Source organism: Phyllobates terribilis, unplaced genomic scaffold, assembly GCF_046119375.1.
Source record: "Phyllobates terribilis strain yellow unplaced genomic scaffold, ASM4611937v1 Scaffold_673__1_contigs__length_839561, whole genome shotgun sequence".
Classification (NCBI taxonomy): Eukaryota; Metazoa; Chordata; class Amphibia; order Anura; family Dendrobatidae; genus Phyllobates; species Phyllobates terribilis.
In genome coordinates, this window is record NW_027363433.1 from 401,716 (window position 1) to 427,216 (window position 25,501).

General features: G+C 47.7%; 1 protein-coding gene across 1 annotated transcript; it reads right to left on the reverse strand.

Moving 5' to 3' along the window:
- On the reverse strand, window positions 1-24,757 carry LOC141235454 (uncharacterized). Its single transcript, XM_073668137.1, has 8 exons — window positions 24,665-24,757; window positions 23,442-23,577; window positions 6,618-6,767; window positions 6,309-6,488; window positions 6,103-6,226; window positions 5,922-6,019; window positions 5,634-5,724; window positions 1-2,810 (listed from the first exon to the last, which is right to left on the reverse strand). The coding sequence occupies exons 3-8, from the start codon at window positions 6,687-6,689 to the stop codon at window positions 1,786-1,788; spliced, it is 1,590 nt and encodes a 529-aa protein (XP_073524238.1). The 5' UTR covers window positions 6,690-6,767; window positions 23,442-23,577; window positions 24,665-24,757; the 3' UTR covers window positions 1-1,785.
- Window positions 24,758-25,501: the final 744 nt, after the last annotated feature.

Sequence of the window (25,501 nt, forward strand, 5' to 3'; positions counted from 1 at the left end):
CAACTAGAACATAATTTCACACAAAACCACATAAAATAGGCTGGACACAATTGTTGGCACCTTGCCAAACTTGTGGGTAAATAACTTAGTTTCAAGCATGTGAAGCTTCTTCAAATGCAATTGTGGCAAGTAACAGGTGTGGGCAATATGAAGATGACACCTAAAACCAGATAAAAAAGGGAGAAGTTGATTCAATCTTTGCATTGTGTGCATATGTGCGCCACACTAAGCATGGAGAAAACAGAAAAAGAAGAAGAGAACTGTCTGAGGAGTTAAGAACCAAAATTGTTGAAAAATATCAACAATTTCAAGGTCCATCTTCAGAGATCCAGATGTTCCTTTGTCCATGGTGCGCAACATAATTAATACATTTACAACCTATACAGTCAAATATGGTGGAGGTTCAAAGATGTTTTGGAATTGGTTTGCTGCCTCTGGCACTAGGTGCCTTGACTATGTGCAGGGCATCATGAAATCTGAAGATTAGCAAAGGATTTTGGGTCACAATGTAGTGCCTAGTGTCAGAAAGCAGTGTTTGTGTGCTAGGTCATCAGTCTTACAGCATGACAATGACCCCAAACATACTTCAAGAAGCACCCAGAAATGGATGGAAGCAAAGTGCTGGAGAGTTCTGACCCTCAATGAGCCAGGATCTAAATCCCATTGAACACCTGTGCAGAGATCTTAAAATTGCTGTTTGGAGAAAAATATTACAATTTGAGAGTCATCAGTGGTTGATACCATCTTCAGTTAGCCATTAAAAGGTAATAAATTTGAAGCTTTCGAGACTACTCAAGTTGGTTAATCAGGCATAGTATAACACAAAATCTGAAGAGTCACATATTTATACACAAGAGGGCACAGGAATAATGCAATAGATAAGACAAGTGACATGAAGCAGAACTATCAGTATGGGAGAGGGAGAAGCAGTTGTGGCCGTAAATATTGGAAAAGTTCAAAGATCAGGAGTATGAAAGTTTTATTGTCCTGTGATTGATGTCTGGTCCATGATTGTGATGCCCTCAAACGGTCTGAGGAGCACATTCCTTAGTTGATGTAAAGACATAAATCCATGAGACACATTCATTCCTGCTCTGAGTGTGTCAAAGGTTGTCATAACTTTGTCTCTCTGAGATTTGAAGTTACCTTTTAATACAAGTAATTTCATGTCCATGAATGTTAGGCCACAAGTGATCTATTCTTTTTTCTTTTATTGTGTGGCGATGAGAATTCATCCTTGTTCTAAGTTTTTGCCTTGTCTCCCCTACATACCAACCCCAGTTGGACATTTGGTACATATAATGAAGTACACTGCATTAGATGTGATGCAGCTGAAAGTACCTGGGATCTTGTGGTCCTGATGTGAGTTGGGAATCTTTATCTTGTCCGTGGTCATTATAAATGGACGGGTTTTACAGTTACAGTTGGTGAGGATGAATGCTGTAAGTTTCACCACAAAGGTGAAACTATCCTCCCCGTTAGTTTGCTTTCCCTCCCAGTACCTTTTCATTCTAACAATGTTAGGTTTCTGGGAGATTATACTCGTTCCTTTTATTTTTGTTTCTCCTTAGCTTGCCTTCTTTGCCCTATATGAATGTGTTTTTGTTTCTCATTCAGAGTTTTCATATTTTACTTCATACTTTCCTTTCCCCTGGTTGACAGTGTGTTGCGGCCTCCCCTCTGGTTCCTCAGGAGGTACGAGAAACTCAACGGCCTATTAGGGAGTTAGGTCTGTGGTGGCATTTTTAGTTGTACAGCTAGTGCCTTTTTAAGTCGGTACAGAGACTAGTTGGGTGTAGTTGTGGCACTCTCCCCTATGTGGGTTCTCCGGTGGCTATCAAGATACGCTTTCTGGTTAAAACATTTCCCACATTTTGAACATGAAAAAGGCTTCTCCCCTGTGTGAGTTCTCTGATGTTTGATAAGAGTTGATTTCACTGTAAAACATTTCCCACATTCTGAACATGAAAAAGGCTTCTCTCCTGTGTGAGTTCTCTGATGTGCGATAAGAGTTGATTTCTCTGTAAAACATTTCCCACATTCTGAACATGAAAAAGGCTTCTCGCCTGTGTGAGTTCTCTGATGTGCGATAAGAGCTGATTTCTTTGTAAAAGATTTCCTACATTCTGAACAGGAAAATGGCTTCTCCCCTGTGTGAGTTCTCTGATGTATATTAAGTTGTGATTTCTGAACAAAACATTTCCCACAATCTGAACATGAAAATGGCTTCTCCCCTGTGTGGGTTCTCTGATGTGTATTAAGTTGTGATTGCTGTACAAAACATTTCCCACAAACTGAACATGAAAAAGGCTTCTCCCCTGTGTGGGTTCTCTGGTGCTTAACAAAATCTGGTTTCTGGTTAAAACATTTTCCACATTCTGAACATGAAAAAGGCTTCTCCCCTGTGTGAATTCTCTGGTGTCTAACAAGATCTGATTTCTGATTAAAACATCTCCCACACTTGGAACAAGAAAATCTATTCTCTGCTGTGTGAATTTTTTGATGTTTAAGAAAAGACTTTTTGAGGGGAAAACTATTTGTATATTCTGAACGTGAAAATGGCTTCTTTGCTTTAGAAGCAGTTCGTTTTTTAATGCTTATTTTGTGACTATGATTTTCCTTAGTAGTCGGTAATGAATCAGAAGACAGGATCTGTTTCATAGGATCAGATGACAGATCTTTGCTGTGAAGGGATGATGGTTTATCTGGAGTAATGGCAGTCACTTCAATTGTATCCTGTGAGATCTCAAAATTATCTGATTTAAAAATTGAAGGTGTCAGCTGTCCCTCTGATCTCCTGGTACAGTCATCTACCAAGAATAAAACCAATTATTATTTTTTAAGAAAAAATCCTTGAATTTTATATTTTTTAACATTTGTACTTATACTGTCTGTAAAAAAGGCAAGTTATATAAAAAAAAATTGAATTATTCACCAAGACAATGACAGTTCACAGTCTAATAGAAAACCTCATAGGATGAACCAGTAGAGCGTGGTGTCCATCTGTTTCTTCATTCTGCCTCCAAAATATGGAATAAGAAGCCATCAAACAATGTTATGTAGGCAAAAATGATACCAATAAAAACTTCTAGTCATCCCACAAAAAACAAGCCCCCACTCAAGTCCATCATCTGTCAATGGAAAACAGAGCCTTCCACATTATTAGTGGCTCAAAGGCTCTTGAAAAGCAACATGGCTTCCATAACCCAATCCAGCAATATCCACTCTCCCGAAGTCAGATCTCCCCCTCACTTCTGAGCCTTGCAGTGCGCCCAAACCACATTTAACATCCATGTACTTGACATTACTATAATGAGAAGAACCCACTTAATTGATGGTGTGTGTCTCCTGGAGCACAATCTGGGCACAATGTGTTGGGTAATAAAATGGCATATTTGCAATTTTCACTCTCCAACATCCACTGCGTGCTAATTTCTGGAAAGTGCCTGTGGAGTCAAAATAGTCACTGCTCCTATAGATTATTTCACTGAGGGTTATAATTTCCAAAATGGAGTCACTTTATTGGGATTTCTACTGCCCTGGTTTTCTGACATTTTGTCATATTAGGGCTTCTGCAAAAGGCGTTTCCCATCTCGTCTGGGACGTCTACTTCTCCTCCTGCTTCGACTTGTGTGACGTCTGCTTTTGTCACCAGGCGCCGCCTTATTCATGCTGAAGGCGGCACTGGTGATGGAGGAGATGTCAGAACCAGAAGCTCTGCGAGACACAGGCTCTGCGCAGCCACTAAGATTAGGGTTGCTGGGACCAATAGTACCATCCAGTCTGGCAGTATGGGTGTGTGTGCTGTCCAGCTGGAGTAATCTGCTCCCTATTTCAGCTAATTGGAGAGCACCGCACCCTACTAAAGCTTATGGTATATTGCCGGAAGCTGCCAGATACAGCCTTGTTCTCCTCTGGTTCAGTCCTCTGTGCTCAGCTCCCGACTCGTGTATTTGTTTCCTGTTGTGACCTCGGCCCGTTTAATGACTACTCGTGTCTTCTGATTTTGTATTTTCTCTATCCTCTTGTTTCTGACCCGGCTACCTGACTATTCTTCTTTCCATCTCACTCCACAGAACAGCAGATAACACCATGGCCCAAGCCTAGGGGTCTCTGTGTAAGTCCAGATCCATGTAGAGGGGTTAAACCAGTGTTTCCCAAACCCCATCCTCACGTCCCCCCACAGGTCATGTTTTCAGGATCTCCTTAGTATTGCACAGGTGAGAGAATTCCTGATGCCTTGATGATACTTCAATCACCTGTGTAATACTAAGGAGATCCTGAAAACATGACCTGTGGGGGGCCGTGAGGATGGGGTTTGGGAAACAGTGGGTTAAACGGTGATGAGCAAAGTAATTTGTGAAATCTGTAAATGGGGTAGATAGTGCCAAGCCTATTCGTGGTGGCCATTTTTTGATCTTCCAGGTAACCATGACCAGTGTCCCCAATACATTGTATCTGCACACTATTCCAGCAAAATCTGCATTCCTAATAGCTAAATGGCGCTCCTTCCCTTCTTAACCTGCCATGTGCCCAGATAATAGTGTACAACTGTATATAGGGGATTGTCAGATTCAAGAGAAGTTGGAAAATAATTTGTAAGGTCCATTTGTTTCCTATTATCCTTTGGGAAGAATTCCAAAGTTATCACCACAAAAAGTGACACATGTCAGATTTAAAAAATGGGGCCTGATAAGAACACAAAACTGGCTGCGGGAAGGGGTTAAATCAGAGGATTACTGAAGTCAAAAACTGTGACTATAGACAATAACACATCTACTGAAATTATCAAACTCAACAGTCTTCATCAGTAAAAATGAGTAACTAGTGGTGAAACCTCTCTGGGGTAATTAGAGTATGGGGCTCGGTGGCTCTTGGCAATCTAAACCAGGGCTGGAGCCATGCCAACACACCTCCTGCAGGCGTGAATAAATGTATATTACAGCCATCAGCCACGCACAGCTTAGAGATATATCATGGCACAGGTGTAATGTTTTCTGTTCAGTTTATCACAATCCTGTTTGAAGTTAGTCGGTTTTAAAAGAAATTGAAAAGTCAGAATAAAGGGAAACTCTGTTGTTATTGTACAGAAATTCACACTTGGCCCTCACCGCACATTTAATGTTGTCGATCATAAAGGTGAAGTTTGGCCAGAAAGACTGGACCGGGTCTTGTAGGGACCATATGAGCACATTCAGCAGCACAGAAGGGAGAGAAGGTAGATTCATCCAATAAGATATCAGGGTTCTAGGAAGCCAACACCATCATTACCCTCCGCTTTCTCTTACAGGCCCATCATAGTATTTTTCTTCAAGTGATTTTCTCACTTGTCAGCACATTCTGCGTACGCTGTTATTTGGCTTTGTAGTTTACAGATCTGCGCAGGTAACGGTCAGCGTCTCCTAATCCCAGGGGGCAGGTGGATCCTCCAGGTTGTAAATTCTATAGAAAAGGGCTTTCACAATTTCCCAAAGTAAACTGAACATTTTCGGATGGAGGAGAATGTTATGCTCCAGCGGCAAAATGGTGATCACACGATTGTGATACGGCCAGACTATACCACTGATAAAGCAGCCACAGCCGGTGACTGAGAAGAATCTGTGACTTCTCTGCATTTAGTGGTCACTACTCACCTGGGTAGTCATATGTAGGAATCTCCTCTTTACACCGCTCATCACCCCTCACATATGTCTCTGTAGTATTAATATGGGTCAGATCTTCACCCTGAAACAAATATTGTAAAAGTCACAAACAGATGAGAAGTCACATCTATGATCAGCTCTAATCCTGCCATCTCCACCGTTCTCATTACACAAGTATAAAACATATAATACTGGTGGATAAAACAAGACTGAATACAAGACCTTCACAGCCGTCTACACATCATAGGGGAGATCTCATGACACCTTCTCTCCATCTACCTGATGATCCTGAGGAACATTGGGGTCTTCTTGTTTACAGTCCTGTAGAAGAAGACGACGGGGACATCTCTCTGGTGTTGTCCTCTTACTGGATAGATCTGGAGGAAACACATACAGGGACTGAATTCATTCTTTACATACAGATAATTATAGGCCGTGTGTATTTAGTCCTGTCTATTACCTGGAGATGTGAGGGGCTGGGGAACCTCCATCATGACATCCTTGTACAGATCTTTGTGTCCTTCTAAATACTCCCACTCTTCCATGGAGAAATAGACAGTGACATCCTGACACCTTATAGGAACCTGACACATACAATGATACAGTCATCCCTTGATCCCTTCATAGCATTACTGTATAAAGTCCCAGCATTCACAGCAGTGTCACCTCTCCAGTCAGCAGCTCAATCATCTTGTAGGTGAGTTCTAGGATCTTCTGGTCATTGATGTTCTCGTGTATCAGGGGATGAGGTGGAGGCCCTGTGATTGGGCTCAGGGTTCTTCCCCATCCCTCAGACACATGGACCTGACAGCGCTCACTAGAGGTCTTCTTCACTACTGTGTAATCCTGGTTATGGAGAGACACATTAATAAATCTCACTCCAGACATTTCCAGAGTCCTCACCTCTCCAGTTCTGTCCATTTGGTATTCCCATAGATAAGAATGATGTAATGTGACATCATCAGAATCTCTCACCTCTCCAGTAAGCCGGAAGAGGATCTCTAGGGTGAGGTGTAATAACCTCTCTGCCATCTTGTCTCTGTCCATAACTATCTTTGATGGGTAAATCAGGAAAATTCTCTTATATAGAAGATCTTCACTGCGAGGATCCAATATTGTAGAGAGCTGAATGAGAAGAAGATGAGCCGATGTAACATTATAAAAATCCTGTGTAATAATACAATTACTGGAGATAATAAGGGGAAACATATGAGGAGATTTATTATTTTACAGTGTTTAGTTTTTGTCTTTACATCTACTAATAAAACCTATATATTTTAGGCCACAGATAACAAGCAATTTCTTCCTCGGAGTCTGCAGCTGAATACGTTTCTCATAGACTCACTGTCAGGGAAATATTGAGAAAATATTAACAATTTCTCCCAAACCCCTCTTCCCTCTCACCCCTCCCTTATCCACCATTTGGACCAACTGTTTCCATGCAATTTAACACACACACAGCAGAAGTCACTTGTAGACAAATGAAGCACAAAAGGTGCTACTGACCCACTTAACATACGAATGCATCTCCTCTTAGCACAGACCTGGGATAGATTGACACCTTCCAGCAGGGGCAGAGATTGAAGGAAAACTCATTTAGGCTTCAAAGGGGTTTAACACAAACTCCAGGATGTCCGGAGCTGATACGAAATAAGAAATATTGGAAGTTCCATAACTCCGCTAATAATGGGACCCATATTTTTAGTGGCAAGGTCAGCCAAGGAACAATATGCTTATTTTTTCGTAGTTGTGAGCCCCTCCGGGGTGCAAAAGTAACAAAATAACAGACTGCAACTATGTCATATGTGGTCTCTAAAGGAAGGTAAATTCATAACTGAAAAAATGGTATTACTTCCGGGCTTCTGCGATCAACCAACAATAAGTTATCGCAAAAGCCAGATATCCTAATAAAAATATGGAGGCTGGAGACCAGCCCACGTAATGTCATCCTAGAAGCTGTGTGGTCATGTCTCCCCTTAAGCATAAAATAATCCACGGAGGATGGATGAGTATTCATTGCCAGGGGGGTATGGAGACGATAATAAACAGATCTTGTTCGATAACAGTCAAATCAATAAGTGGGGCGCCCCCCTCCGGCTAAACGGAATTGTCTCTGCGATATGTTTATTAAGCAAGTCTTCTTTAATCCTGTTTATATTGTGTACCTGTATATTCTGTACTGTATTGTCCCCTTTGTAAAATCCTAGTATATTTTTCATAACACTGCCTTCATTTTGGATTAAATATAAAATGTAATAGTCCTGTTTCTCTTGCTCTGTAATCGTTCCCTCCCCCGAAGCCATAAACGCTACCAGAACGCAGGTGTCAAACCAGGCCTGTATTATATTTCAAATCTGGACGGTGGTGGCAGCGAATAATAATAATTGGGTTATGGTGAAGCTGACAGTGACCGTACGGGGGCGTATACACATATCCCGACAGAGTGACGGCAATGGTGAGAGATTGTGTGATCTTCCCGGTGTCGTCTCTTTGTGAGTTCCTGACACTCACCTTCCATAAAGCTAATTCTCGTCTCATTTTCCGACACTGGAATTGGCATTCGCAATAGTGCAGGAGATATTCATTACAAGTGACATGAGAAACAACTACTTCATGATGAGGCAACATCTTCTACTACGGCTCTAAAACCATATTTGGCCATAGTCCGTCACTGACTACATCTCCACCGGCCGTCTATATGAATGTTTCCTGTCTTCCCCAGACTGTAATCTTTTAGCAAGTCAGATCTCATGTCTGATTCACACACAGAAGTTTGAGGCTTTTATAAAAGCTGTTTTGTTTGCACAAACACCGCGGACAGAAATGATTTGATACTAAAGTCTACATGTGCAGTGTATTATGGGGTTTACTTCTGGCCTTAGGCTTTCCTATATTACAAGAAAAAACCCAGAAAAAAAACAGATATTAAAATGTTTCAAAAGAAAATTGCCACCAACAATGCTTGTAAAAAAAAAAAAACATGCAAAAAGCAGAAGACACATTGCCACTTTTAAACATTCGTTTTTGTTCTCATACAAATTCTTTTGGGCACCAGAACATAAATGTACACTGCAAGGCTGGCACAGTTGCAGCTGCAATAAAATCCCTGGCAGTTTAACCACTTGCTCCTGCAAAAAGCAAACATGGCATCTAAGAAGGTTTAACAGAGTTCGACTGATTGCCCCTCCTCCCCCAAGTGCTCAATAGGATGGGGCTGCCTAGTTCCTACAATACTAATGTCTAATAATGGGGTCTGGTCCTGCAATGTACGAAAGTCTATTAGGACGGGCCAAAGGCAGCATTCAATAAATTACCTTTTAATGCCCGACTAAAGCTGCATGATAGCACTGATTTCGAGGGGTTTGGTCAACTATATAATGTATTTGGGGGCCTTCCGACAGATGATGTCAGGGCAGAGAAGGATGTATGATCCTGAATTTCAGAGGCTAATCCGTTTGTTCTTCCTGTAGATAATCCTCTGCTAGTGGAGTCTGGAGGTGACTCTTTCATACAGACCACAGGAAAGCTGGAATATTTGTGTGTATGGGGGAGTCTGGAGAGATAGCCGTCTGCCAAATGACTGTTCAGTCAACACTTATCTCATGTGTATGGGGACGTTAGTATTACACTGACAGGCAGTGATAATACACGGCACTACAGTAGTACAGTGCATCACCGGAGCGATCAGAGGCTTGTATGTTGTATGATCGTACTAAGGAGAGTTGTTTAAAAACGTTTATAAAAAAAAGGTTTAAAAAGTTTTAAAGTGAAAATATCACAGTTTTAGCAAAAATAAATATTCATCACTATAGGGACAACATGCATATAATGGGAAAATGGAGAGGGAGGTCAGCTCACTGTTTATTCAATGCACTTTGTCTGAAGATCACCGCATGGAGCCGCCCTGGTCAGGGACATTTCAAGGTTCAAGTAGAGAAAGGAGGAGAGATGGATTCTCCAGCATTGTCTATATTGTTAAACCTCACATTTATTGTGAATTCATAAAAACTGTTGTGATGGCATACCACCAAGTGCCGACATACCAAACCAATGCTTATTCCTGATTTGTAACATGTGAGTCTCTGTGATACTTTTATATCCTTCCCTTTCCTGGGTGTCCATTGATTACTGAGCACTTCCCAGACAATTTAACCCTGTATTGTATGATAGAAAAAGATAATACACAAATACAACTCATGCATGAGACATTCAATAAAATCACTGGAAATCAAAGACAAATACAATTAATTGTACTGTAATATTAATCCTGTCTGATGTTCATTCCCTGTGGGGCTCTAGTGTGTAATTTTAATATCCAATATGACTTTCTGTTTAAGATTTTTCTTTTCATATCTCCACCTCTTAATGGTTTATAAACCTTTTCTATTCCTAATATCTGAAGGATCTGATATCCCCTTTATGTTTTTGTGAAAAGCGTCTTGAAACCACAGATTGGTTTAATGCTGTGGGATTGATTGCGTCAGATAAATGTCTTCTAATACATGTTTATAGCAGATCTGACGTGCATCCCACATATTGCTGTTAACTCTCTATACACTCTATTAAATAGATGACCCCTATAGTGTCACAATTGATGAAATTGTGTATTGCAAATTGCTGTCCCGTTAGGTTTTCTTCAAATGTGTCGGTTTTATTAACATAGTCGCATGCTTTACAGGATGTATGTCCACATATATATATATATATATATATATATATATATATATATATATATATATACTAGCCATTGAGCCCGTTCTACGCCCGGGTGGCGAGCATTTTTATTGGTATATGGTCTCCCATGCTGGTATGGTGCTGCCCCCCATCCTGGTATTTCTGCTGCCCCCATCCTGGTATTTGTGCTACCCTCATCCCTATCCTGGTATGCATGGCACCCCTCACCCCCAATCCTGGTGCATGGCACCCCTCACCCCCAATCCTGGTGCATGGCACCCCTCACCCCCAATCCTGGTGCATGGCACCCCTCACCCCCAATCTGGCTATGCATGGCACCCCTCACTCCCAATCCGGGTATGCATGGGACTCCTCACCCCCAATCCTGGTGCATGGCACCCCTCACCCCCAATCTGGCTATGCATGGCACCCCTCACTCCCAATCCTGGTATGCATGGCACCCCCTCACCAGCAATCCTGGTATGCATGGCACCCCCTCACCCCCAATCCTGGTATGCATGGCACCCCTCATCCCAATCCTGGTATGCATAGCACCCCTCATTCCAAATCTGGTATACATGGCACCCCTCATCCCAATCCTGGTATGTATGGCACCCAATCTCTCATCCTGGTATGCATGGCTTCCTCATCCCCAAACCTGGTATGCATGGCACCCCTCATCCCCAATCCTGGTATGCATGGCACCCCTCATCCCCAATCCTGGTATGCATGGCACCCCTCATCCCCAATCCTGGTATGCATGGCACCCCTCATCCCCAATCCTGGTATGCATGGCACCCCTCATCCCCAATCCTGGTATGCGTGGTCCCCTCACCTTCCAATCCTGGTATGCGTGGCCCCCTCACCTCCCAAACCTGGTATGCGTGGTCCCCTCACCCGCCAATCCTGGTATGCGTGGCCCCCTCACCCCCCAATCCTGGTATGCGTGGCCTCCTCACCCCCCAATCCTGGTATGTGTGGCTCCCTCATCCCTTTCACGCTGCACACATACAAAAAAAAAAAACACAAACTCACCTTTCTTCCCTATGCTTCAGAGCTGTGGTGCTCTGTTCTGCCGGAGGCCGGGTGAGGAGTGTGGCGCCGGAGTAAAAAACGTGCCCATACCACGCTGTCCGGCGCCATTTTGCTGAAGACACACTGCGAATGTGTCTTCAGTAAAATGGCACCTGATAGCGCTATGCACATGCGCCGATTCCGACGCCTTCACTCCTGCCCCGGCTCCTCCCGGTCAGGTAAGTATGCAAGTATGACGCCGGAGATTGCGGTATGCGTTCAGTGCCTACACACTCCTCTTACCTGTAATGGCTCCATGCGTTCTTCTGTCTGGAGCCAGACTGTGCAGGCGTGTCGCGCTTGCGCAGTCTATAGAGGATTCAGACAGAGGGACGCTTGTACGATTATATTATAGATATATTCTTTATTTTTATATAGTGCCAACATTTTCCGCAGCGCTTTACATACATTATCATCGCTGTCCTCATTGGGGCTCACAATCTAAATAAAAAAAAAACCCTAACCAAGGATAACCAAGTCACATTGCGTTTGGTATTTGTTTCTTAAAAAAACTCGGTGAAAGTTTTCCGCCCAGTGTAGAAGCCTTTTTGAATACAAAACTCAAACAAAATATGTAAAAGAATTTACAAAGTCTGGAGGATGGATCTCAGACATCGAAACAATTAAGTTTGAAAGAGATATCAAAGACAACGAGTCAAATTCAATTTACACATGGAAATGAAACAAACCAAGAGCTACTGTTCTGAAAAACAGGTCACACAACAAATTCAAAGGAAATAGAGGAGAGCGGAGGTCAGCTTCACAAATCCTAATGTGTCCATGGGTTCCTCTAATTATAATTCTCTGAGGACTTATCTGATGCATCAGTGGGATCAACTAAAGACAGAACAAAAATAAATTCTCAAGTATTCCCCACAATTCAGCACAAAACAACGGGCGGGCTGAAAGCACAAACGTGCCCGGACATGTGCGTTCCACGCCGGAGCGCATAATGGTTTTGGATTGCATTCCACCAACATAGGATTTTTCTGTCTCTGAGATCAGTGTCATGGGAGACTAAAAACAAGTATTGTGCATCCCATCATGCAATAAGCATGTAGATATACTTTATCACTACATAAGATATGGGATGATGGCCCACAGTATATTCCTAAATGGTCAAATTTGACCTCTATTGCACAATTAGAGATACACAAGAATCACCACACTTGTTAATTACAAAATAGTATAAGTGGAATAATTGATAAGAAATAATTCTGATATAGAAGCTCAGATATCTCGATGAAGTACAACAATATGTGAACCTCATTCACAGGGCACTGAGTAGCAATGGGTAGAGTATACAATCCAAAAATGTAATCCAGAATGGGGCTGTATTCACTCAAAATAGGCAGAGGAAATTTGCTCATTGTGTCCCTTAGGGGCCAGTGAATCCAGTTTGGAAATCCACTGACTTTCTTTTTTGAGGGTACATCTGTTGTGATCACCTCCTCTCACATTGGGTTTAACCATCTCAATGATACAAAAGGAGATGTCTCCGGTTTGATCTCAATGTATACTGTACATGTGTCTCGCTAATGGGGTGTCCCAACCAAGGCGTATACTGCCCAAATGCCGTTGACCCAACTTGCCCTCCACTCTGACCGAATGGAGATCCAGCTTTCCGATCACCCTGACCGGTTCGGGGTACATTTTCCCCACTCCTCTAACAGGCTATGGGTACCTTCCTCCCATACTCCTGACAGACAGGGGGACACACCTTTCTTTTACCTTGCCCAGTTGTGGGGCCTACCCTTCCTGCCATCATTTTTACCTTGGGAGCCATGCTCACTAGGGGGCAGCTACGACCGGCCATGTCACAGTCCATCGTGACACTGGTCACCGACACGGAACCACTTTCCCTATGATCCTCATGTTTCTCCCCATCCCTGCTCATCACCTCGGGAGCTGTGCTAGTCATGGGACAGCTACCATTGACCATGTCACTATCTGGAGGGACACTGGTCACCCGCACGGGACAACCTGCTTACTGGTGTGTCCGTGCCTGCTCCCCTTGCCCATAGCACTTATGCTGGCTCGCTTTAGGGGATCCTCAGCAGCATCACCAAGCAGGGTGAGGTGGCTGAATTCCCATTAACACAACATACATTTTTATTATGCATGAAATTGACATTATTGTCATTACCGTCAATTGACATTATTGACAGTGGCATTACATGACATATCAGATCTGGGAGGGTGGTCAGGGATGTATCTGGCAATCAACCGTCCCAGATCAGTTCCCAATAGCACATTAGTGGGGAGAATCTCCAACACCCCCACTTCCCTTAACCCCCTCCCCGCACCCAAGTCCAGAAAAACTCGGGCTATCGGCAAACACCCCCAAACCCGGTGACAGTCAGGGTCTTCCCAGCAATGAGTTCCTCTGGTAACACGAACTAAGGGTGGATGATGGTACATTCTGCGCCAGTGTTTTTAAGGTCAACAGTAACGGTGTTGTCCACAGTAACAGGTTGTAAGTTTTCCCGGGCCCTGCCAACCGCCCCACCCACAAAAAGAATGGCTGCAGTAGGTCCTGGGGCCTCAGGTGTGGTGCTCATCTTCTGCCTCTCCAGGCAGACAAGGCTTGTGTGACCCGTTTGGTCACAAACATAACACTTATGGGAGTCAAATGCAGGCCAGGTGCTGGAAGATGGGGCAGAACCCGCTGAGGGCTTACCCCCTTTCCAGCTGGCGGCGGCTGACTTCCGCACCTCTGGTGTGCGGTTGGCCTTATAGGCATCTGCAATCTGGGCGGCTTTGGCAGCCTCCTTTGGCTCCCGGTCAAGCACAAACTGTCGAATTTGCACTGGGCAAAGACGAACAAACTGGTCGTTCGTCATCAGATCCTTCAGGTCCTCGAAGGTGGTAACTGACAGTCCTTGGACCCACTGCTCAAAGTTGGTCCTGAGCCCATCCACCACGTCACTGTAGCTGTCATGTGGTCCACGCTGGAGGGCTCTGAACTTTTTCCAGTAAACCTCCGGAGTCAGCTGGTACTTTTTTATCCCAGCCTGCTTGACGGCCTCATAGTCTCCATCTTGTTTTCGAATTAGAGAAGCAAACACCTCCAGAGCTTTTCCTTGGTGCCCTGGAGTTAAATACCTGGCCCACTGGGCTTCAGGCAGCTGGTACTGTCTGCAGGCTTTTTCAAATCCTCAGAGAAATGTGTTCAAGTCCCCGTCCTTTTCCATTACAGGAAAATGCTCCGGACGGGGTTTAAAGCAGTTGGTGTTGCCGGTCTCATTGCCCGATGCGGTGGATTTCGGCAGCTGGATTCGGGCTAACTCCAGCTGGTAGCGCTGCTCATCTTGCCACTTTCGCTCAACAGCTTCTCGATCAGCTTGGGCCTGTCGCTCAGCAGCCTCTCGGTCAGCTTGGGCCTGTTGCTCAGCTCTCTCAGCCTCAGCCTGTTGCTCAGCAGCGTCTCGATCAGCTTGGGCCTGTCGCTCACCTTTCTCAGCCTCAGCCTGTAGCTCAGCAGCCTCTCGGTCAGCTTCGGCTCGTTGCTCTGCTCGCTCCTGGAATTTCAGGACCAGCTGCAGTTGTCCATCACGATTGTCTGCGGTGAGCAGCTCCAAGGCCATCTGCAGGTGGGGGTCCACACTACCCTGACTGCGGGTCTGGCTGGCAATCACAGGTGGGAACCCTGCAGCAGCACTATCCGGGTCTTGGCTGGCCACCCCATCATCCGAGCTCTGCAGCACCTTGCAACAGTTCAGCAATCATTTGGTGCCTGGTTTTGCCTGTCGGGTCAATCTGTCTCAGCTCACAGAGAGCAGTGAGAGTCTCCTTTGACTGCTGGTGATACCAGGGCTCTTCACGTGTAGCCATCATTGCCAAATAAAAGATAGGACAGAAAAACAAGAGAAGGGGAGGGGATGCAACTGCTATACGTACAGTAATGTCCCAAATAAAAAAATATTAAAACACTGACTCTTATTTCTTAAAAATCTGCACAGTATTCTCGCAAGAACCGTGTAAGTTTTCAGTGACAGGAATGATTGCTCAATCCAACCACTGATGTTCTGTAATAACCCACCGCTTGCCACCAATTTGTCAGGGTTCAGCAGCGACGACACCGGGGAGATCACACAATATCTCACCGTTGCCGTCACTCTGTCCGGATTTCGTCAGGGAGTGGGGACTACATAGGTATCGGCAAGCGACCAGTGAGCGTATGGCATCACATCTCCGGATTCCAACGCATGGAATATGTGTATATGCCCCTGTACGGTCACTGTCAGCTTCACAATAGCCCAATTAATATTATTCGCTGCCACCACCCTCCAGATTTGAAATATAATACAGGCCTGGGGGGAAGCCTGCGTTCTGGTAGCGTATGGCTTCATGGAAGGGAACAATTACAGCACAAAAGAAACAGCACTATTATATTTTATATTTAAACCAAAAGGGAGGCAGTGTTATGAAAAATATACAAGATTTTACAAAAGGGGACAATACAATACATAAGCAGTTACACAAAATAAACAGGATTAAAGAAGACTTACTATATCTATCACTGAGATGATTCAATATAGGTGGAGGGGAGACACTCAGCAGAATCTGTTGCTATAATAAATATATACTCCCGCAATGAATACTACTCTAACCTCAGCAGATTATTTTATGCTGCTGAAGGGAAAGACCTGCCCACACACCCCTTGGATGACATCAAGGGGGCTGGTCTCCAGCCTTCATATCTTTATTAGATATCTGATTTTTGTGATAACTTATCGTCGGTTGATCATAGAGACCTGAAAGTGATACAATTTTTTCCGTTATGATTTTACCTTTCTCCAGAGACCTCACACGGTATAGCTGCGATCTGTTATTTTGGGACTTTTGCGCCACAACCCCCCAAGGGGCTTACAGAGACAGGAAAATATCCATATCGTTCCCTAGCTGACTCTGTCACTAAAAATATGGGTCCCATCATTATCAGAATTATGAAACTTTAGTTATTCCATATTTCGCTTTGACTCTGAAGATCCTGCAGTCTTTGTTAAACCCCTTTTGAGCCTAAACGAGCCATTTCCTCTTTCCTTCCATCTCTGCTCCTATGCTGGAAGGTGTCAATCTATCCCAGGTCTGTGCCAAGAGGAGATGCATTCGTATGTTAAGTAGAATAGTCTACTGAGCTTCTTGTACTTGTATTTGCATACCAACAGCTGCGTGGAGTGTCAGCTCTCCTCTGGTGACAAATGGTGGATAAGGGAGGGATGAAGAGGGGTTTCAGGGATAGAGAGAAATTGTTAATACTTTCTCAATATTTTCCTGACAGAAACTATACACTAAATGGTCCCTAACTGACCGACCCTTTCTGAAAGTTATCATGGGAGTAGATCCTACAGCACCCCTCAGGTCCGGTTCAGCCACAAGTATATCCCAGTGTTTTCTGAGGATATGAAAGATACAGTCACTCTGATGGTTGTAAGTTTTTCTTACTCGTGTTGTCCAATCTTTTTCTTGGTCTCTTGGTTAGGTAAGGAGAAGTGTCTGTCTCTCCCATTTTTCTGCAAACGATGATGCAGAATCCAAAATGTAACAGGTGTACCCTTTTTCCCTGAATCTGATGTTCAGGTCTATTGCCTGTATATTAAAATCTGTGACATTAGAGCAGTACCCAACCGTAAAAACTGGCCCTTGGGTATTCCTCTTTTTATGGGGATGGGGTGGTGGCTATCCCACTTCAATAGTTTATTAGTGCTTGAAGGTTGATGGTAGATGAGTGTCCCTAGGGTCCCATTGTAATTGTAGCGCTGGCGTCCCTGCCCTCTGCTAGGCAGGGACGCTGCTCCCCTCACCGCTCTGCTCCGTGCCCGGCGTCCTCTCCCCGCTCTGCTGGCAGCGCGCGCTCCTTCCCGGCCCCTGTGCTTAGGGCGCGCGCGCGCTCCCCTCCTCTTAAAGGGACCGCGCGCGCCGTCCTAAGGAGTCCCCGGCCAATGGCCGGAGGACTTCATCATATATAAGGCACCTCCTCCAAAATGGAGGTGCCCGAGCAATGTTGTTTGCACCTGTGTCTCACCTGTGCTTCAGCCCTCAGGTCCCGTTGCCAGTTACCTGCCAGTTTCCTGCCAGTTTCCTGCTAGTTACCTGCCTGATTCCTGCCTGAATACTTGTTACCTGTCTGCTAGTCTGAGGTCCGACGGTCTGCCTTACTACTCCTGTCAGTCTGTCTAAAGGACCAGCCTGCCCGCTCACCTGGGAGCGCATATCAGCTACCTGCCTGCTTGCCTGAGGTCCGACGGTCTGCCTTACTACTCCGGTCAGTCTGTCTATGGACCAGCTTGCCCGCTCACCTGGGAGCGCTTCTCCGTTATCTGCCTGCTTGCCAGCCCGGAGGCTCCGTTGTCACGTGCTGTGACCACCAGCTATCTCAGAGACTCTTGCCCGCTCACCTGGCAGCGCATCTCCGTTACCTGCCTACTTGCCAGCCCGGAGGTCCCGCCGTCACGTGCCGTGACCACCTGCTATTCCAGAGACTCTCGCTTGCTCACCTGGGAGCACACATCTACCATCTGCCTGCTAGCCTACCCGGAGGCTCTGCCATCACAGGTCGTACCTACCCGTTACCCAGAGACTGCCCTGATCACTTGCCGTAACTCCCTGTCCGTTCACCCAGAGACTGCCACCCGCTCCCTTACAAGGGCCGCCCCCTTGTATAATAGCTCAGAGGTTCCGCCTCCCGGACCCGTTACAGTTTGCTCGGGCCATGGAACCCGGTGGCACCCAAGCTCCCTCGCTCTCGGACCTCTGTCTTGAACTGTCCCGTCAGAAGTCCCAACAGGAGGCCATCCTGGGTCATCTGCGGAATGTTAATACTCGCCTGAACACCCTGTCTGATCCACCAACAACCTCCGCCAGTACCATATCTTGCAATCCGGCAGCTCCGCTGCCCACTAATACTATGGTATCCTACCCCGGACCCCGGCTTTCTGCACCTCCTCGCTTCGGAGGCGACCCCGTCCAGGCTCGGGGCTTCATAAATCAGTGCACCCTGCACTTTGAACTTTTGTCCCATCAGTTTAATTCCGACCGGGCCAAAATTGCCTTTATCATGTCCCATCTCACCGGGGAGGCCCTGGCCTGGCTAAATCCTCTATGGGAGAGAGGAGACCCCCTGGTGTCCAACTTGCCTGCTTTTCTCTCGGCTTTCCGGAAAGTCTTCGACGAACCCGGACGGAAGACCTCATCCGCATCCTCTCTGCTACGCCTCCGTCAGGAGGGTCTCACCGTGGGCCAATATGCCATACGGTTCCGCACCCTTGCCTCGGAGCTGGCCTGGGATAACGACGCTCTGGTATCCGTCTTCTGGGAGGGTCTGTCCGGTCGTATTAAAGATGAACTTGCTGGTCGGGACATTCCTATCTCTCTCGATGATCTAATAACCCTTGCCACCCGGATTGACCTACGGTTCCAGGAGCGTGCCAAAGAGGTCACCCGTGAGAGAGGGATTCCACGTTTAGCTCCTACTTCCCAGAAACCCGTCATTCCCTCCATCTCTCCCCAGGTACACTCTCCTGAGCCTATGCAGGTCGACCAGACCAAGATGGTCAAAACCCGTCAGGACTCACGCCGTGCCGAGGGGAGCTGCTTCTACTGTGGCAGTAAGGAGCACCGGATCCGTGCCTGCCCGGAGAGGTCGGGAAACGCCTGTGTCTAGGTTCGCTCAGAGAGGTCCACCTAGACAAGAATAAATCCTCTCCATCCCTGCTGTTGTCAGTTTCGATCATCTACGGGGAGAACCGTTATTTCGAACTAGCCCAACTTGACTCTGGAGCAGCCGGGAACTTTATTTCACAGTCCCTGGTTGAGAAATACCGCATCCCTACCAAACCTCTGGCTGTACCCTTGTCTGTCGCTGCCGTGGATGGGGGCCTCTTACCTCGCCCCATTCAACTCATCACCGAATCCATTACCCTGCAGGTGGGAATGCTGCATTCTGAAAGTATCTCCTTTCATGTTCTGCCTGGACTCTCTCACGCCCTCTTGCTAGGTCTGCCCTGGCTCCAGAGACATGCACCCGTGCTAGACTGGCAAACCGGAGAGGTCCTTCGCTGGGGACAAGACTGTCATAAAACCTGCCTGGTTCCCGTCCATCCCGTCCGTCCCTCTCCTACCCCAGCTAATCTACCTGGACTTCCGATTCCTTATTGGTCTTATGCAGATGTCTTTAATAAAAAGGAGGCAGAGACATTACCACCACATAGACCATACGACTGTCCCATCGATCTGCTACCCGGTACTACTCCTCCCCGTGGGCGTATCTATCCTTTATCCGCTGCTGAGACCCGGTCAATGTCCGAATATATTGAGGAGAATCTGGCCAGAGGATTCATCCGGAAATCTACCTCCCCGGCGGGAGCAGGCTTCTTTTTCGTCAAAAAGAAGGACGGCTCTCTCCGTCCCTGTATAGACTATAGAGGCCTAAACCTGATCACGGTGAAGAATAAGTACCCCCTTCCGCTCATTCCAGAATTATTTGATCGCCTGAGGGGGGCTAGGATCTTCACCAAACTGGACCTTCGTGGGGCGTACAACCTGGTTCGTATTCGTCAGGGGGATGAATGGAAGACGGCATTCAACACCCGGGACGGCCACTATGAATACCTGGTAATGCCCTTTGGTCTCTGTAACGCTCCTGCCGTCTTTCAAGAGTTGGTCAATGACATCTTCCGGGACCTTCTCTACTCCTGCGTAGTGGTGTACCTGGACGACATCTTGGTCTTCTCTCCGGATCTCCAGACTCACCGGAGGGACGTTCGTCAGGTCCTGCTCAGGCTAAGGCAGAACCATCTCTACGCTAAATTTGAGAAGTGCCTCTTTGAGCAGACCTCGCTTCCGTTTCTGGGCTACATTATCTCTCAGACCGGCCTACAAATGGATCCTGAGAAACTGTCTGCCATCGAGAAATGGCCCCGACCGGAGGGGTTGAAGGCCATTCAGCGATTCCTGGGCTTCGCCAACTACTACCGCCTCTTCATACCACACTTCTCTTCCCGGACGGCCCCAATTTCTGCGCTCACCCGTAAAGGTACTAATCCCAAAGAGTGGCCACCCGAAGCAGAGGAGGCCTTTCTTTCCCTTAAACAGGCCTTCTCTTCCGCCCCGATGCTGCATCGCCCAGATGGCAACAAACAGTTCTTCCTGGAAGTTGACGCCTCCTCCTCTGGAGCCGGAGCGGTACTTACTCAAAAATCATCTTCCGGGAGGATGGTAACTTGTGGCTTCTTCTCTAAACTCTTCTCCTCCTCTGAGCGCAACTATTCCATAGGAGACCGAGAGTTATTGGCCATCAAACTGGCATTGGAGGAGTGGCGTTACCTGCTCGAGGGGGCTCTTCACCCGGTAATAATTTACACTGACCACAAGAACTTGGCTTACCTCCAGCATGCCCAGAGACTTAACCCGCGCCAAGCCCGGTGGTCCTTGTTTTTTGCTCGTTTTGATTTTGTCCTTCATTTTCGCCCGGCTGACAAAAACGTCAAGGCGGACGCCTTGTCTCGGTCCTTTCTGGTGTCTGATCTCGAGGAGGATCCGAAACATATCATCGATCCCGCCAGAGTAATGCAGGTGGCTCCCGTGAGTCTAAATCGTCTTCCTCCTGGTAAGACGTTCGTACCAGTACCTGATCGGGAGAAGATCCTACACTGGGGTCATTCGTCTAAACTAGCTGGCCACGCCGGTCAGAAAAAGACCCTCCAGCTTATTACCCGGCACTACTGGTGGCCTAACCTGCACAAGGATGTAATAGACTTTGTTTCTGCCTGTGTGTCCTGCGCCCGCAACAAAGTTCCGAGACACCTGCCGGCCGGCCGCCTCCTACCTCTGCCAGTACCTGCTGCCCCCTGGCAGCATATAGCGATGGACTTCATTACTGATCTACCCGTCTCTGCCGGTTGTACGGTCATTTGGGTGGTCGCTGACCGCTTCTCCAAGATGGCTCACTTCATTCCACTGCCAGGTCTTCCGTCTGCACCCGAGCTGGCTAAAGACTTTATCCGCCACATCTTCCGTCTTCATGGCCTGCCCCGTCACATCGTGTCGGATCGTGGGGTACAGTTCACTTCCCGTTTCTGGAGAGCCACTTGTAAATTGCTGGACGTCACCCTGGACTTCTCCTCCGCTTACCACCCACAGTCTAATGGTCAAGTGGAGCGGATCAATCAGAACCTGACCAGTTACCTTCGGCACTTCGTTAATGCCCACCATTCTGACTGGGTGGATCTCCTGCCATGGGCCGAATTCTCGTACAACAATCACGAGAGCGAGTCTTCCTCCAAATCCCCGTTTTTTGTAGTCTACGGTCAGCATCCTCGGATCCCGTTTCCCGTCTCCACCTCGGCGGACAATCCGGCTGCGGAATCTCTTGTTAACAAATTTTCCTCCATATGGGAGAGTACCCGGTCCGCACTCCTTCTGTCATCCGAGCGTATGAAAAGACACGCTGACAAAAAACGTCTGGACCCTCCTCAATTCCGCCCTGGGGATAAAGTCTGGCTCTCGTCCAAATATGTCCGGCTCAAGATCCCTTCCTATAAGTTAGGGCCTCGGTTCATCGGCCCACTGGAGGTCATCAGTCAGATCAACCCGGTGGCCTATAAATTGAAACTCCCGGCCAACTTACGGATCCCTAACTCCTTCCATGTGTCTCTCCTCAAACCTGTAGTGCTTAACTCTTTTTCCAAGTCTACAGGTACGCCTCCTGCTCCGGTTTCTGCTGAGGACGAGTTTGAGGTAGAGAACATTCTTGCCACCAAAAGGGTAAGAGGAAAGACCTTTTTCTTGGTAGATTGGAGGGGGTTTGGTCCTGAGGAGAGAACGTGGGAGCCCCGGGAGAATATCCATGCCCCTCTCATCCTAGCTAAATTTCTGTCTGGCCTAAAAAAGGGGGGGCCTAAAGGGGGGGGTACTGTAGCGCTGGCGTCCCTGCCCTCTGCTAGGCAGGGACGCTGCTCACCTCACCGCTCTGCTCCGTGCCCGGCGTCCTCTCCCCGCTCTGCTGTCAGCGCGCGCTCCTTCCCGGCCCCTGTGCTTAGGGCGCGCGCGCTCCCCTCCTCTTAAAGGGACCGCGCGCGCCGTCCTAAGGAGTCCCCGGCCAATGGCCGGAGGACTTCATCATATATAAGGCACCTCCTCCAAAATGGAGGTGCCCGAGCAATGTTGTTTGCACCTGTGTCTCACCTGTGCTTCAGCCCTCAGGTCCCGTTGCCAGTTACCTGCCAGTTACCTGCCAGTTTCCTGCCAGTTACCTGCCAGTTTCCTGCCAGTTACCTGCCTGATTCCTGCCTGAATACTTGTTACCTGTCTGCTAGTCTGAGGTCCGACGGTCTGCCTTACTACTCCTGTCAGTCTGTCTAAAGGACCAGCCTGCCCGCTCACCTGGGAGCGCATATCAGCTACCTGCCTGCTTGCCTGAGGTCCGACGGTCTGCCTTACTACTCCGGTCAGTCTGTCTATGGACCAGCTTGCCCGCTCACCTGGGAGCGCTTCTCCGTTATCTGCCTGCTTGCCAGCCCGGAGGCTCCGTTGTCACGTGCTGTGACCACCAGCTATCTCAGAGACTCTTGCCCGCTCACCTGGGAGCGCATCTCCGTTACCTGCCTACTTGCCAGCCCGGAGGTCCCGCCGTCACGTGCCGTGACCACCTGCTATTCCAGAGACTCTCGCTTGCTCGCCTGGGAGCACACATCTACCATCTGCCTGCTAGCCTACCCGGAGGCTCTGCCATCACAGGTCGTACCTACCCGTTACCCAGAGACTGCCCTGATCACTTGCCGTAACTCCCTGTCCGTTCACCCAGAGACTGCCACCCGCTCCCTTACAAGGGCCGCCCCCTTGTATAATAGCTCAGAGGTTCCGCCTCCCGGACCCGTTACAGTAATCCTTCTTGATTAGTACATCCAGGAAAGGCAACTGGTAATAATTAAACTCTGATATAAATCTCAACCCCACTCTATTGATGTTGAGTTCCCTGACAAATTCAAAAGATTGTTCACTCGTCCCTGACCAGATGATAAAAATGTAGTCAATATATTTGTACCATACCCCAATATATGGATGTCACCACTTATCATCATCCCCGAATATTGTGGATTCCTCCCACCAGTCCAGGGATAAGTTAGCATATGAGGGGGCACAGCGGCTCCCCATCGCAGTACTCATGAGCTGGAGGAAGTACTTCCTGTCAAAAAGAGTAATAGCGAATTTTAGAAGATCCTCCATGAAGTCATTATGTCTGCTACACTCTACTGATCTCGATTTCAAGAAATGTCTTACTCCTCTGATATCATCCTCATGCGGTATATTACTGTACAAAGCCTCGATATCTAGTAAGGCCTGCTCCCCTACATGCATGTATACATGCTCGAGGGTCTACATGTAGGGGAGCAGGCAAAGGGAAAACCAACTCCAGAGGGATTATTCCAACTGCAGGACCTCAGACGCTACTATGGGAACATTATACTGTGTGGGGGCATCATACATACTGCATAAGGGGCATAATGGGGGCATTATACTGTGTGGGGGGCATCATACATCCTGTATAAGGGGCATAATGGGGGCATTACACTGTGTGGGGGGCATCATACATCCTGCATAAGGGGCATAATGGGGGCATTACACTGTGTGGGGGGCATCATACATACTGCCTAAGGGGCATAATGGGGGCATAACACTGTGTGGGGGCATCATACATACAGCATAAGGGGCATAATGGGGGCATTACACTGTGTGGGGGCATCATACATACTGCATAAGGGGCATAATGGGGGCATTACACTGTGTGGGGGCATCATACATACTGCATAAGGGGCATAATGGGGGCATTACACTGTGTGGGGGCATCATACATCCTGCATAAGGGGCATAATGGGGGCATCACACATCCTGCATAAGGGGCATAAGGGGGGCATTACACTGTGGGGGGCATCACACATCCTGCATAAGGGGCATAATGGGGGCATTACACTGTGGGGGGCATCATACATCCTGCATAAGGGGCATAATGGGGGCATTACACCGTGGGGGGCATCATACATCCTGCATAAGGGGCATAATGGGGGCATTACACTGTGGGGCAGTAAAGGGGTCCTGTACTATGAGAACTATACGTTTCCTGCCTTCCTGTCTCCATAGTTGGGTCGTATCTATTACAGGAAACAGAACAAAAACCTTATGATTCTTATAAAGGGGCAACACAAGACCCCAAAAGAGTCTCCGTGCTGAAGGGGTTAATGCCCCCTGCGCCGAGTAATGGGGTCTCCACATACCTCCACCTGCAGAGCCGCCACCACATATATGGCTGCTCTGTGCGCACAGGAGCTGTGATGAGGTCACAGGAGGGGAGGAGTCAGGGGTCACATGATCAGGGGCCTCAGTGGATGCAGGACTCTGCTGTGCTGGTTGTCATGGTGCTGGATGAGCTGAAGTTTATGTGTGGGGTCAGGAGGGGTTTACAGTGTGGATGTAGCAGAGCCGCGTGTGTACGAGGTGTACGGAGCAGAGCCGCGTGTGTACGAGGTGTACGGAGCAGAGCCGCGTGTGTACGAGGTGTACGGAGCGGAGCCGCGCGTGTACGAGGTGTACGGAGCGGAGCCGCGCGTGTACGAGGTGTACGGAGCAGAGCCGCGCGTGTACGAGGTGTACGGAGCGGAGCCGCGTGTGTACGAGGTGTACGGAGCGGAGCCGCGTGTGTACGAGGTGTACGGAGCGGAGCCGCGTGTGTACGAGGTGTACGGAGCGGAGCCGCGTGTGTACGAGGTGTACGGAGCGGAGCCGCGTGTGTACGAGGTGTACGGAGCGGAGCCGCGTGTGTACGAGGTGTACGGAGCGGAGCCGCGTGTGTACGAGGTGTACGGAGCGGAGCCGCGTGTGTACGAGGTGTACGGAGCGGAGCCGCGTGTGTACGAGGTGTACGGAGCGGAGCCGCGTGTGTACGAGGTGTATGGAGCAGAGCCGCGTGTGTACGAGGCGTGCGGAGCTGAGCCGGGCGTGTACGAGGCGTGCGGAGCGGAGCCGGGCATGTACGAGGTGTACGTGACGCGCCCCTGGGCCTGTGTCGCGCTGCGGTGCGCACGCGGGAGCTTACCCGGAGCCGGATCCGTGGA

What these genes read in the sequence shown, in the direction of transcription:
- LOC141235454 (XM_073668137.1), bottom strand. Translation starts at nt 6,689, where the DNA reads ATGGACAGAGACAAGATGGCAGAGAGGTTATTACACCTCACCCTAGAG. An exon ending in TCTTCCGGCTTACTGGAGAG is followed by an intron (nt 6,489 to 6,617) that starts GTGAGAGATTCT and finishes CTCCATAACCAG; the next exon opens with GATTACACAGTAGTGAAGAA. An exon ending in TCCTACATATGACTACCCAG is followed by an intron (nt 2,811 to 5,633) that starts GTGAGTAGTGAC and finishes TATTCTTGGTAG; the next exon opens with ATGACTGTACCAGGAGATCA.